The sequence below is a fragment of the Phoenix dactylifera genome, chromosome 9 (assembly GCF_051530095.1).
Source record: "Phoenix dactylifera cultivar Ajwa chromosome 9, Ajwa_hap1_PhDact_Kaust_v1.1, whole genome shotgun sequence".
Lineage (NCBI taxonomy): Eukaryota > Viridiplantae > Streptophyta > Magnoliopsida > Arecales > Arecaceae > Phoenix > Phoenix dactylifera.
In genome coordinates, this window is record NC_143198.1 from 23,651,981 (window position 1) to 23,665,194 (window position 13,214).

A 13,214-nucleotide genomic window follows, 5' to 3' on the forward strand; every position below is an offset into this window, starting at 1 on the left:
CAGTTGGATAATGCTGGCGACGCGAAGAATTTGTATGTTGAAGAGAGAGAATATGCCCCAACTACTATGCTTTCCTGAGTGAAACAAAATTAAGATATGTTCTTACTTTTTATTATTATTATTATTATTATTATTATTATTATTATTAAAGAGAAAATATGTTTTCTATCAATCTCACAAGTCACTTGAACTCCATGCACAGGTAAATTAATTTTCTACTTTGTGGAGAGGCTTGGAATGGGGTGATGACCCCATAATCAAAGTGATATGGGTGAATATTATGAGATCACTATATTTATTTGCACCATAATGATCCTATATGGTAGTGATCACAAATTACTCCCACTTCTCAAATCACTATCCAACTCGACGATGGAAAATCTATACTTGAGGATGGATATCCAATATCTCCCTAAGGCACTAATCTTGGGCTGAAATTTGGAAACAAAAATATTCCTCGGTCCAACAAAAAAAATTAGTATATCCATATATATTATATTAATATTATCTATTATGTTATAGTGATATTGCATATATAATTTTTATAATATATTATATTATAATACATATTATATTTATATTATGAAACTATTTAGTTTATTACTTCTATTTACCTTATTTTTTTAATTAAATAAATAGTAAAATTAAAATAATATCATAAGTATAAATAGGAATAATAATTTTATAATAAAAATTAATATATTTATATAGGATTAGTAATTTATAGGATTAATAGAATATTTTTATGAAATATATCAATGGTAGTTTTGGTATTATACGGCAAGTGATCTTGGATTTTCATAAATAACCAAATAAGTTATTCGTAGATATCTAAGGATCTTTAATCGTTGGAATATAACATATCAAACATGGTAATTTTAGCTCATCAAGAATGAGATTACCATAGAATAAGGATCACCAGTAATCTAAGATCACCTTGGCGATCCCATTTGGGTTAAAAACACCACTTAGGTGATCCAATGATTAAAGATTGCTCGTAATCCAAATAAGATCACCGAGGTGATTTTAGACCACTAGTAATCCTTATCTTGAGATAATCTGATTTCCGATGATCTAAGATCGCTATATTTAGTATGCTATATTCCAACAATTAAATATTTTTAGATATCCACGAATAACTTATTTGGTATTTCATAGAAATCCAAAATTACTGGCCATATAATACCAAAATTACCCCTAATATATTTCATAAATTTTTTTATTGATCATATAAAATATATTATAATAAAATATTAATATATTTACAAATATATTAATTATTAATACATTTTATAAAAATATATTTTTGTTAATCCTAGAAAGTATTAATCCTATAAAAGTCTATTATTTTTTATTATATAATTAATATTTTATTCATACTTATTATAGATTATTATTTAATACTAATATTTATTTTGATTAAAAAAATAGAAAAATAGAAGTAATATATTAAATAATTTCATAATATAAATATAAAGTATAATGAAATATTTCTATTATAATTTAAAATTATAATTAAATAAAAAATGATTAGTAATATATTGTAATATAATATATCATAAATACAATATGTCTAATATCAATATAATATAATATATAATAATAATATAATATATTAGATATATTGATATATCAATTTTTATGCTAGATTGAAAGGTATTTTTGTCTTCAAATTTCAGCTTAAGATCACTGTCCTGGGGTGATCTTAGATACCAACCTCAAGGACGGATTTTCTATCACTAGGTTGGGCATAATTTGAGAAGTGATTGTGATTTGAGACCGCTACCACACAGAATCACTATGGTGCAATCAAACACGTTGATCATATCACCTCCACCCACATCATCTTTGATCTTGAAATTATCATCTCATACCAAACTTTCCCTATGGGTCTCTCAACCTCTATATACGAGTAGTTTGAACCTGTAGATAGTTTGAATTTTATATGTGAATCATTTGAATCTTCACTTTATAGGAAGAAGCAGAGCCATGTCCGCTGATACTCAAAAAAACCTCTACCACCAAGAAAGATTTCGGTTCCTAAAATCCTTGAAGGGGGTTGTCAGATCAAGTGCTCCACAAATATGTAATCTAAGATAGAAGATGACCGACATCCTATAATAATAGCATTGTAGTGTCAAGTGTGTTGAAGAGAGAGCAATTGAAGTCAACTACATGCTCTTATGGAAGAAGGAGACATAACTCACTTAAAGTAATTTTCTCCATGAAAAACTTCTGGTGGTTAACTTCAGTAAAACTACTTCTAATTGGCCTCTTAGACAAATGAAAAGCGGCCAACTAAATTCTTTTCCAAGTATATACATGATGTGGTCAATATTTTAACCCAAACCTGGTCATTCAATTGACTAATTACCTAGATGGTTGATCCATTGCTTGATTGGTTGACCCAGAATAATTTTAGTAAATATTTGTCTCTTGTAGATAGGCATAACATGTTGTTGACCAATTAACAGGAATGCTTGGTCGACCAAGACACGGACTATAAGTTTGAATAGGTATATTTTATTTATCGATTGTGATGATGACCATATTATCAACCATTATAATGGTCATAATTTAAAGTAATCAACATGTTTATCAATCATGATAATAGCCATATTTTTAAACTAACAGATCATACTTATCACTCAATATTGCTCGTAGCTTTAAATAGGTCGACGATGCTTATCACCCATGGTCATGATCATAATTTTGAGTGGACCTATCATGCCTATTTACATGATTATTCTTATTGTTCATATTTATCGATCATGCTATTGCTCGATTTTAAATTTTCAAAATTAGTAGTGAATGGATGAAAGTAGACATCTCTAATATCCTCGAAAGATTGAAATTCTTGTGAAGAGCTCAAAGTTCCTGTCATGAGATTTATGTCCCTTAAACCGTAGAGACCAAATTTTCAGTTAAGAAATGAAGCTCTCATCCTGAGATCGAGGGCAAGCAATTGGTTGGATTGTGTTAGTAGGTTGAAACCTTCAGTCCAATCAACAGCCTCATATTAGATCTACTTGCACCCACTTGTAGTACAAACATTGGTCATGAGATCCATTCCCACAGCCGTTGATCGGAGGAGGAAATGTAGGCATGCACTCTAGAAGATTGGCCACTCTCCAAGGTGGCAAGACGCCAAACTTTTTACTTGTAACCTTCTTCATATTAGATAGAGAATCTAACAATTACGGAAATCAACTCTTTTTCCTTGCTGAAAACTCTTGGCCATGAACATGATTTACGTGAATCAACTAATTTTCACTAAAAAATCAACCATGAAATACCATTGACATGTAATTGTTCATTCAAATCACAAAATTTCATTTGGCTATTTAAGCCAATTTATTTGCTCAACCCCCACATGTTTTGTCAATTCCCTTTTTCAAGCAAATTTGAGTAATAATGCCTGAGTTAAGATTAGAAGGTATGCAAACTAATAATTGAGGGACCATAGTAGTTATTTTCCGGACATAACTTTCTTTAGATAATTTTCTCCATGAAAAACTATCCATTGGTGGTTAGCTTTAGCAAAAACTACTTCCAACTCTCCACTTGGATAAGTGATAAGTAGCCACCTATATTTATTTATTTTTTTCAAGCATGCAAATTACTGGGTCGACAATTTTAACCCAAAACTTGCTCCCTCAATCGATCACTTATTTGGTCGACCTAATCACTTAAGCCCTATTTGGGGGAGCTATTAGTAGTAGAGCTTTTGGAAATAGAGCTGTCTGAAGCAGAGCGTTTATAAAAAGTTGTTTGCTGTTTGGTAACTACATTTCTAAAGTGCTGTAGCACTTTAACATGTATTTGGTAAACAAACTGAGAAAGTACTTTTGTGTGACAAAATGACCGACATTAGCAGTATTATACAACAGAGCATAATAAAATATAATACGTATTAATACATAAATATATGATATAATATAATATTAATGTAATGTATTTTATAATATAGTACTATAACATTATGTAATATAGAATAATAATTTAATATAATATTAAATTATTTAACATAACATATCAATGCATTATGATATAATGTAATATAATATTATATTTATAGTATAATACAATAATAAATATATAAAATATTATAATTATTAGTGTAAATTAATTTTTCATCCTTTTAATGATCATTTATCTCTCTAACAAATTTTCTAGCTAGGTGATAAAATTGGTTAAATAATTACTAATATTTTTATTTATGTATTTATTTAGATCAGATTATTTGCCGCTCACTCATTATTTTTTCTTTTTATTTATTTTATTTATTTATTTATTTATTTATTATTTTATTTTATTGAAATATAGAAGGGTCGCCGACCATGGGTGGTGGCCGGCATGGTGGCTGCCACCGTGGGTAGCCACGAGCTCCCAAAACAAAAAAAAAGAAAAAAAAGAAGAGGAAGAAGGAATAGAGGCGGCGGCGTTGAGAGGAAGAAGAAGATAGAGAGGGAGAGGGAGAGGATGGGTGAGAGAGGAAGAGGTGGGATGAGGGTTTTGGAGGAAAAAGTGAGATTTAAATGGGGGTATTTTGGTCCAAAAAATAGCTTTCCAACAAAGCTGAAAACAGCATTTTCGTAAAGCTCCAAATTGGAGCTTCTCCCCAAAAGCTGTTTTCAGCTTCCCGCAAAAGCTGAAACAGTTTTCCGAAAATTTTACCAAACACCATTTTTTATCTAAAAGTACTTTTGGAGGGTCAGAAAGTGTTTTTTGGCCCTCCAAAAGCTCTCTCAAATAGGGCCTTAATTGGCCGATCCAAATAAGTTTTGGTGTGAATAGATGGGTTTCAGTAGGGATGTGGATGGGCTAGGCCATATATTAGACTTTGGATTGCTTAGATTGGGACATCAGGCTTAATTAATTTTCAATCACCTCAAATTTGGCTTGGCCAATTTGCATCTCTAGATTTATATATTTTTGAGAGAATTTCTCTCTCTCTCTCTCTCTCTCTCTCTCTGTGCACATGTGCACACGTGTGTATGACTTCTCCTATTCGAGACATTTGGATAAATCATGCGCGATACAAATGATTACAAAATTGCTCTCTATATACACCTGCATGGGTTTGCAGAAAATTATCAAACAGACACATACGCACGCTTCGTTACAGCATCTCTCATACATACAGCAGATAGTTTTTATCAAGTGAAATGGCCTAGTTCTCCTTCACATTACTGATGGGAAATTTGAATGGAGTAAAATGATAGGCATAATTTCCCTCAAAACTCGAAGAGCATTACAGACCTCTATCTGTTCTGCATACCTCCAGGGGCAAAGCTACCTTCCATATCTAGTTTATAAAAGATCGACCCCATTAAATGATTAATTTTTCAGTAGCACAAGTAAATCCACCATTAAAAGCTGATCTCAAGAACATGGACTTCTGATTTCTCATAAGCATAATATTTCAACTATCCCCATATGATTGATATCTGCAGCATTGAAGCTTAATGTCCTGCTGGTGCCTGCCATTTTCCTCTTAATAAATAAAAGCCATCTAACATGCAAAACTTGCATTCCCTCCAATTACAAAGCAAATACCTACAGCATAACCACTAGCTATGATATCAAAAACTAGCTTCATAAATTCTTTCACTGGCGTTTTAATAACTGTACAAACAGAAACAAGATAGTAAATGCCCTAGGAACACATTAATCCATGAGATAATTGAAAGCAAATACATCTGAAAAACAATTATTGAAATTAATTGTGGTTTTATTTCTTCTTATGTAAAAAGAAGGATAACCCTTCAAATACAATTCAATCCTAGTGTACAACATATTTATCTACAGAGAAGAGAGAAACACTCTTCCGACACACTTGATATCTAGTTACATACATCATAGAAGGCCATTTCTCTTCAATAAATGCATTGAAGAAAGGCTTCCACAATGACTTCACCTTAGAAGAACAAGGCACAAAACAACCAGAACAGAGCTGTGGAAACTAAAGCCTGCAGAATGCACAAAAGCCAACCTAGTGCAAGTCTACAAAATGCTTACGTGAACAAAAACTAGTAAACTTCATATCTACATCTCTGCAGCCAATCTGTTCTTTGGCCACCGGTCCTCTGGTGATGCGAAGAGGGCAACAGCAATACTTGATAGTGTTTTTCGATCTAGCCGTGATTTTGCAACCCTCCGTCCCTTCGGTGCATTTGGTGCCTCTTCACTAACTTCTGAAGCAAAATCTCCAATATTTCCTTCTCTCCTGAAGATAGGCTTTGAAGATGGAGTGCTAAAAGCAAAATGCATCTCCTTAGCAATCAGAGTCTGAGCAAGAAAAGAAGATATCATCAGTTTAGAACCTTCAATAAATAGAAGATTATTTTCTATCAAAAGGCCTGTCAAACAATGAAACTTACTGCTCCATGGACAATCTTGGACACCAAAAGAAGCTGTTTCAAGTCACTATGATTCACCTTACACAGTATCCTGACCTACAAATAAAGAACATGCATATTGTTAGATATTTGAAGGTCACAGTCATACGTTCAGGGATCTTTTCATGAATTTGGAGTTTGGGTAATTTACCAAAACATCTTGGGGCAGTGACTCGAGGCGATTCGATCTCTCCATACACGATCTTGCACCACGCCTCTTTTGCAACGGCCCGCTTAATGGAGAAGATGAATCCAAACTACTTGAAATCACAACCCTTTTTCTCCCTAAAATGCGTGAGCCAGGGACAAACTTTAAACCAGTTGTTACAGATTCTTCATGCTGAATCTGTCCTACTGCCATTCTTATCATATATTTTTTTTCGCAAACTTGAAAAGCACCCAAATTTAATGTCTGATTTGAATTCACTCTGCCAACCAAAAATAGAAACATGAAATTAGCTATAAGCACCAACAAAATTGAAACTTCCTCCAATTAATAAAAAGAAGAGATAAAAAGCCCCAAAATGCCCAAACCTTGACTTCATAAAAAGATACAATCAAATGGTTTCTTGAATCATTTGATTGTTTTTTTTTTTTTGCTGTTCATAAAAAGTTACAACCAAATGATTCAAGAAACCATAACCAATCAAAATTCATTTTCAAAGCATCACAGTGGACTCCAAGTGCTCAATATCTTCCATCGATCCATGAAACCTCCCAAACCAACAGAGCAAATACAAGAAAACCAGTAACCTTTTTTTCTATTTAGTTTAGATGAACCATCCAAGCAGAACAAGTTTTTTTTTAAAAAAAAAAATCAAACATAAAAATTTGATGAAAGATCCATGAGATATTATTAAAACTGAACACTCCTCCAGTAGAATCCAAATAAAACAATTTTGTACAAAAAAGCGAGAAATCAATGGGTATACCTGATACTAGATCCTGATGAGGAAATCAAATGATCTGGTTTAGATGCCTAAATTCCTGGGAATCTACGGCTCTGATTCTCTGAAAAGGAGTTAGCTGGAACTACCTCAATCTTCTTCTTCAAGTAACTCAGACGACCACGTCTCGTTATATATATAGTTGAGGCAAAAAGGTTTTAAAAATTAAAACTAACGTTTCGATATTATAAAAAGAAAATAGTAAATAATTGAGATATTTCTGGGAATGTCCTGGAAAAGCCGCCATGGTTTTTTAAAAAGGCGGAAATAATGGTTTCCCGCCCGCTGCTCCTCCTAACACCGCGTTCTGAGTTGGCCACCTCCCGGTCAAAATCGGAGGGCACACGTGTACGATGGGAGACGTGGCTCCTTCCCGGGGGGTCGGTGAACTAGCCGTTACAGGATGGGAAGGGTACGTGGCGGCTGGTGATGGGAGGAAGGGAGGTGAATTTTATCATGCTGACGTGGCGATAGGTCCGACCTTGGTCCGTCCACACGGTCGGCGATGTCGGTTGCTTAAAAGGCACGCAACTCACGCGGTCCTCATCAGCGCTGATCCGAGTTTCGTCCACCGGCTCGGCTCGAGCCGTGCTTGGCTCGGCTTTTCGTCGTTTTAGATTTGGGCGGTCCCTCGGGCTCCTCTCACGATTTTTCTACAGGACTCGTTTGATTTCCAAAAAAGAAAAAAAAAATCTATGTAAAATATTTTTTCTAAAAAAATTAATGCTCAAGTATATAATACCTAAAATATAATTTTTATATTTAGTTGACCAAAAAAAATAATATATTCCAAAATAACTCATATTCGGTTAAATATCAACTTTTGTAGAAAATTTGTATAAAAATTTATTATATTCTTAATAAAGAAAAAAAAATTATTCTATTCTCTCTAAAAATTTAGGGGCACTTTTGTTATCTCAATTTCTAGCCGTAAGAATTGAACTATTCTATATCATACATAATTTTCTTGCCATAAAATATGGAAATTCTATTTCCATAAAAAAAAAAAAGCTTCTTTCTCATTTTTTTAATTTCAAATTTTCAATTAAACGAGTCTAATATTTGTCATATGTCACCATCTTCGGCATTACTTTGGCTTATTTTTTGTTGACGTGGAATGTTGAATTTTATGGTAGCTGCCGAGGAACAGCGTAGGAGTGCACTTGGTCTTGGATTGTTGGAAGCGTACCACCCATTATATACGAGCCAATACAACTTATGGTTGTTGTAGTATAGTGTTTAGTATCAATTTTTAAGTTTACAAACTAAATTAGAAAGTTCATTTCTATGATGGGATCCATCACTACACTCGTTTCTAATTTTTAACATATAAAAAGTAAATGAGAAAGTTCGTATGTTGACCTTTACGGTCTTTTATAGTTTTTATTTATTTTTTTATAAGAACGAATTCAATCAAAATCTGAATCTATCTATTTACCGTAGAAGCAACTTACCTCAAAAAATATTTCATATGTTTTCATCTACTGGTTTTGTATTTATATTTTTAAATATTCTTGACAAATATACCGAAGATGTGCCAAACCAAATATTTATTTATTTTTGAGTTCTTAAATTCTTTAAATATGTCGAAAATTTATAGTTTTGTTTAATCCAACCAGCCTAGAATCTGAAACAGAATGTGTCATTATTCTATTGGCATTATTAGCTTCACTATTTCCATTTCAATACCTAGATGAATACTCTACGTTCAGCCCCTTGGAATTGTTGGATGATCTTAAGATTGCAGACTGTTTGACTCCCTCAAGAGCTTGGAACTTGCCTTGGTTGCACCATTTTTTCTTTGCTGATTTGGTATAGATTAGTACTTCTTTGCTTTCCTACTTGGTCAGATAAGGCTTTAATGGGGCTCCTCTCGCCAGTCTTTTATTATGTTCAAAGTTAATATATATATATATATATATATATATATGGCACTATAAGCTTCCAGTATCAGCTGGCTTGGATTTTAGTTGGGTTGGAACCCACAATTAAATTCTAAATTGCTTGAACTATAATATAGATTAACAGATATAGCAATTCTGTAGCAAGAGTTGTACCGTAGTCGTTGTAGTATAGTGGTGAGTATTCCCGCCTGTCACGCGGGTGACCCGGGTTCGATCCCCGGCAACGGCGATATTTTCTAATATTATATTAGTTTATAGTCCATTTTTTACACTAGTTTTAAGATTTTAGATTTTAGGCCTGATTTGAAAAAAGTATATGGATCTTACCTCAAACAACATTTTATATGCTTTTATCTACTGGTTTTTTATTTGCATTCTTAAGTGTTTTTGATGAGATGTGCCTAACCAAATTTATTTATTTTTTGATGAAAAGATCTTGAAATTCTTTAAGTATGTCGGAGCTTGTAATTTTGTTTAATCCGACTTGCCTTGAATCTCACTAATATATTTAGATTTTTTTTGAGTTACAAGGGCTAATTCAAAAAATGTGCATGCATCTTACCATGGAAAATAGTTTGTATTTATATTTTTAAATGTTTTGGATAGATATGCTGAAAATGTGCCGAACCAAAATTTTATTTATTTCCCAAGTAAAAGATTCTTGAATTCTTTAAATATGTAGAAAACTTATAGCTTTGTTTAATCCAATCTGCCTAGAATGCCAATATTGGCATTATTAGTTTCTCTATTTCCATTTCAATACCTAGATAAATTCCCCACCTTCATCTCCTTGGAATTGCCTGCATCTCTATCTCCCCTTCTAATTGGTCTTTCCTCTCACAATTCTTCTATTATGATCAAGGATATTTATAAGGCTCATCACCTTCAGCATCTGTTGGCTTGGATTTTACTGTGTGTCGGAATGCTGAATTAAATCCCAAATAGCAGTTGTTCTTCTGAAACTTGCAATAGAATACCATACCAATAACCACTGTTTTATTAAGCCATGGAGTGAACATGGGTTTGGATAGTTGTAGGTTTAGTCCAACATATAATAGGAATACTTGCTCACTATGTATTGTAGTTTCGTAGTCTGTTGTCATATAGTGAACTCTCCCCATAAGCACGTAAGGCACCTCATCATGATATCATAAACATGTAGCGAAACAACTTTAAATGATAATATGCAAACTTTATTTTAATAACTAACTCAAAATTTAAATACCATGCAATTCTAACATTATTTTAAGATAATACATCAATTTTAATAAACTTTAATTTAAGATAATATAAAACAAAGTTCAGGCTTGTTTTCTAAATTTGTAAAAAAATAAAAAATCGTATAATGAGCTAGACAACCTAGTAAGTAATGAATACCTTAACTACATAATTTATGTAATAACATAAATTATAAATACAATTATAATGAATCGATATAAAGATAATTCCATTTCAAGCATAAATTCAGTAAAACCAATATCTTTCAAATATTCGTATACATAATCATAATTTCAATTCGGAACAAATTACATTCAACTTAGCAGGCTTTAACTGTTGCCATACTTATATCCTATGGCTAGTTTAGAAACAAAATTGCACTTATACCTTGCGGAGTGGGCCAGAATACCGCATAGAGTGGGCCAGAATACCATATCTATACCCTATGGTGAGGCCAAAAGCAGAATCAATAAGCTCAATAATAATCAAAGTGCCAATGCATAACTCCAAATTAGCAGAATCTAGAACATAGTCAGACTAAGATTTCAAATCTGATACGTGTCAAAGTTTAAAATATATATATCTTAATCCATTCAAAATATGCATATATTATATAAGATCGGTAAATAATATAATAATAGTCCAAAAAATGTTACTCCAAATTATATATCTATTTTTCATTCAAATCACTATTTCATTCAAAAATCTCTCGTAGAATCTAAGACTCCAGTGAGTGCTCAACTGAAATATTCCGTGAACACCATGAGTCAAAACCGTTGAAAGTCAAGAGAAGAAGGAGAAAGGATTCAACGGTGATCTATTGGTGGTAATTAGCAAAACCTATCGGCGATGAGGCGCAAAGAGGTGCGAGGGTCTTTATATAACCGATGGAGGTTAGGTTTCCTAGCATTCATAAAAAATCGAAATAGATGAGTTCGTCTCTTACTCCAAGTCAAACATGATTTTTTTTTCTATCTTGTACTCCTAGTTGAACAAAGCTCTATTTTTTTTTTCTTTCCATCTCCTACTTCAACTTTTACATCTAGGTAGATTAGGCTCAGTTTTTTATTAGTTGCTCCGAGTGTTACACAACCATATTGACTTCAAGGTGTACGTTGTATTCTTTTTCTTTTTCTTTTTTCTAGAAAAGTCTTGTATACAACACTGTAAAAGAACGAGGATCAAGAGCTACTTGAGAGTAATTTTAGGGGTGATCATAATCAGTGGATTGGTTTTCTTGATATGGATGGCGATGCAAGCTAGCCTTCCGCCAGTTTCTAGAATCGAGCAACTCCTGGAACATTCTCGCATTTAGTCAGGAGAAGATAACAAGCGGATAGAATGGATATGAGTTGGAGATTCTCCAAATCCTTTGTAGGGCTCTCATTGGTCCAAGCCAGCTTCAGAAATCTCCACCGCACAATTCCGACTACTCTCCGTCCCCCTCTTGCATACCTTCTTCCCTTGTCATCTTCCCTTGCATTCTCCCTCCCTCCCTCCACCTGAGAGAACTACAAACACCCCATCATCAACTCCTGATTCCCACCGCAAAACTGCGTACTCCGAGCCACCGGTTCACAGATGGCGGCGACGCTGACGGCAGCCTCCGCTCGCACCACCACCATCATCAGCCCAACTCCATTCCTCGGCCAAAGCCGGGCCTCGGCCGCCAACCCTCTGAGAGATGTCGTCTCTATGGGCAGTGGAAAGTTCACCATGGTGAGCACCATACCCTCATTCTGTCACCAACTGCAAAACCGAATTCAGTGTCTAAACTTAACTCTGCCCCTGTTTCCTTTCATGTACACAAACCAGGGGAATGAACTTTGGTACGGGCCGGACCGCCTCAAGTACTTGGGACCCTTCTCAGCTCAAACACCCTCATACCTCACCGGAGAATTCCCCGGGGACTATGGATGGGACACCGCTGGGCTGTCTGCCGACCCCGAAGCCTTCGCAAGGAACCGAGCCCTGGAGGTATTGCAGCACCTGCAGTGACAGCTGAACCCGGATTCTATTGTTTCAAAAAGAAAAAAAAAATGACCCAGAGAGCTTAACCATTTCAGGTGATCCATGGCCGGTGGGCGATGCTGGGGGCGCTCGGCTGCATCACCCCCGAAGTGCTCGAGAAATGGGTGAAGGTGGACTTCAAGGAGCCGGTGTGGTTCAAAGCTGGAGCTCAGATCTTCACCGAAGGAGGGCTCGACTACCTCGGCAATCCAAACCTGGTCCATGCACAGAGCATTCTGGCGGTGCTGGCGTTCCAAGTAGTCCTCATGGGCCTCGTCGAGGGCTACCGCATCAATGGCCTCCCCGGAGTCGGCGAGGGGAATGACCTCTACCCGGGCGGCACCTACTTCGACCCACTCGGCCTCGCCGACGACCCTGTCACATTTGCTGAGCTCAAGGTCAAGGAGATCAAGAACGGGAGGCTGGCAATGTTCTCCATGTTTGGATTCTTCGTTCAAGCAATCGTCACCGGGAAGGGCCCGCTCGAGAACCTCTTGGACCATCTTGACAACCCTGTTGCCAACAATGCTTGGGTCTACGCCACCAAGTTTGTGCCTGGATCTTAAAAAAAAAACTCCAATTTGGGAAACTGCTGGAGACTCTATCAATCTGAATCAAAAAGTTGATGGCAATGTATGATGATTCATATGATTTGTGATGAGTTCTCGTTCTTATGCTTGTTGATGCCTTGAATAGTTTGAGCCACCTTTCTATGCAACTGTCGATGGCGCTCC

General features: G+C 34.9%; 2 protein-coding genes and 1 non-coding gene across 3 annotated transcripts; 2 read left to right on the forward strand and 1 right to left on the reverse strand.

Moving 5' to 3' along the window:
* Window positions 1-5,713: 5,713 nt before the first annotated feature.
* On the reverse strand, window positions 5,714-7,453 carry LOC103714768 (F-box protein At1g61340-like). Its single transcript, XM_008802171.5, has 4 exons — window positions 7,334-7,453; window positions 6,553-6,829; window positions 6,384-6,458; window positions 5,714-6,291 (listed from the first exon to the last, which is right to left on the reverse strand). The coding sequence occupies exons 2-4, from the start codon at window positions 6,769-6,771 to the stop codon at window positions 6,049-6,051; spliced, it is 537 nt and encodes a 178-aa protein (XP_008800393.3). The 5' UTR covers window positions 6,772-6,829; window positions 7,334-7,453; the 3' UTR covers window positions 5,714-6,048.
* A 1,956-nt stretch (window positions 7,454-9,409) lies between these two features.
* Window positions 9,410-9,481, forward strand: TRNAD-GUC (transfer RNA aspartic acid (anticodon GUC)). Its single transcript has one exon. It is a non-coding gene; the product is annotated as a tRNA-Asp (tRNA).
* A 2,451-nt stretch (window positions 9,482-11,932) lies between these two features.
* Window positions 11,933-13,198, forward strand: LOC103714770 (chlorophyll a-b binding protein 13, chloroplastic). Its single transcript, XM_008802173.5, has 3 exons — window positions 11,933-12,189; window positions 12,286-12,447; window positions 12,537-13,198. Exons 1-3 carry the CDS (start codon window positions 12,052-12,054, stop codon window positions 13,044-13,046), a joined length of 810 nt encoding a protein of 269 aa, XP_008800395.1. The 5' UTR covers window positions 11,933-12,051; the 3' UTR covers window positions 13,047-13,198.
* The last annotated feature ends 16 nt before the right edge of the window (window positions 13,199-13,214 follow it).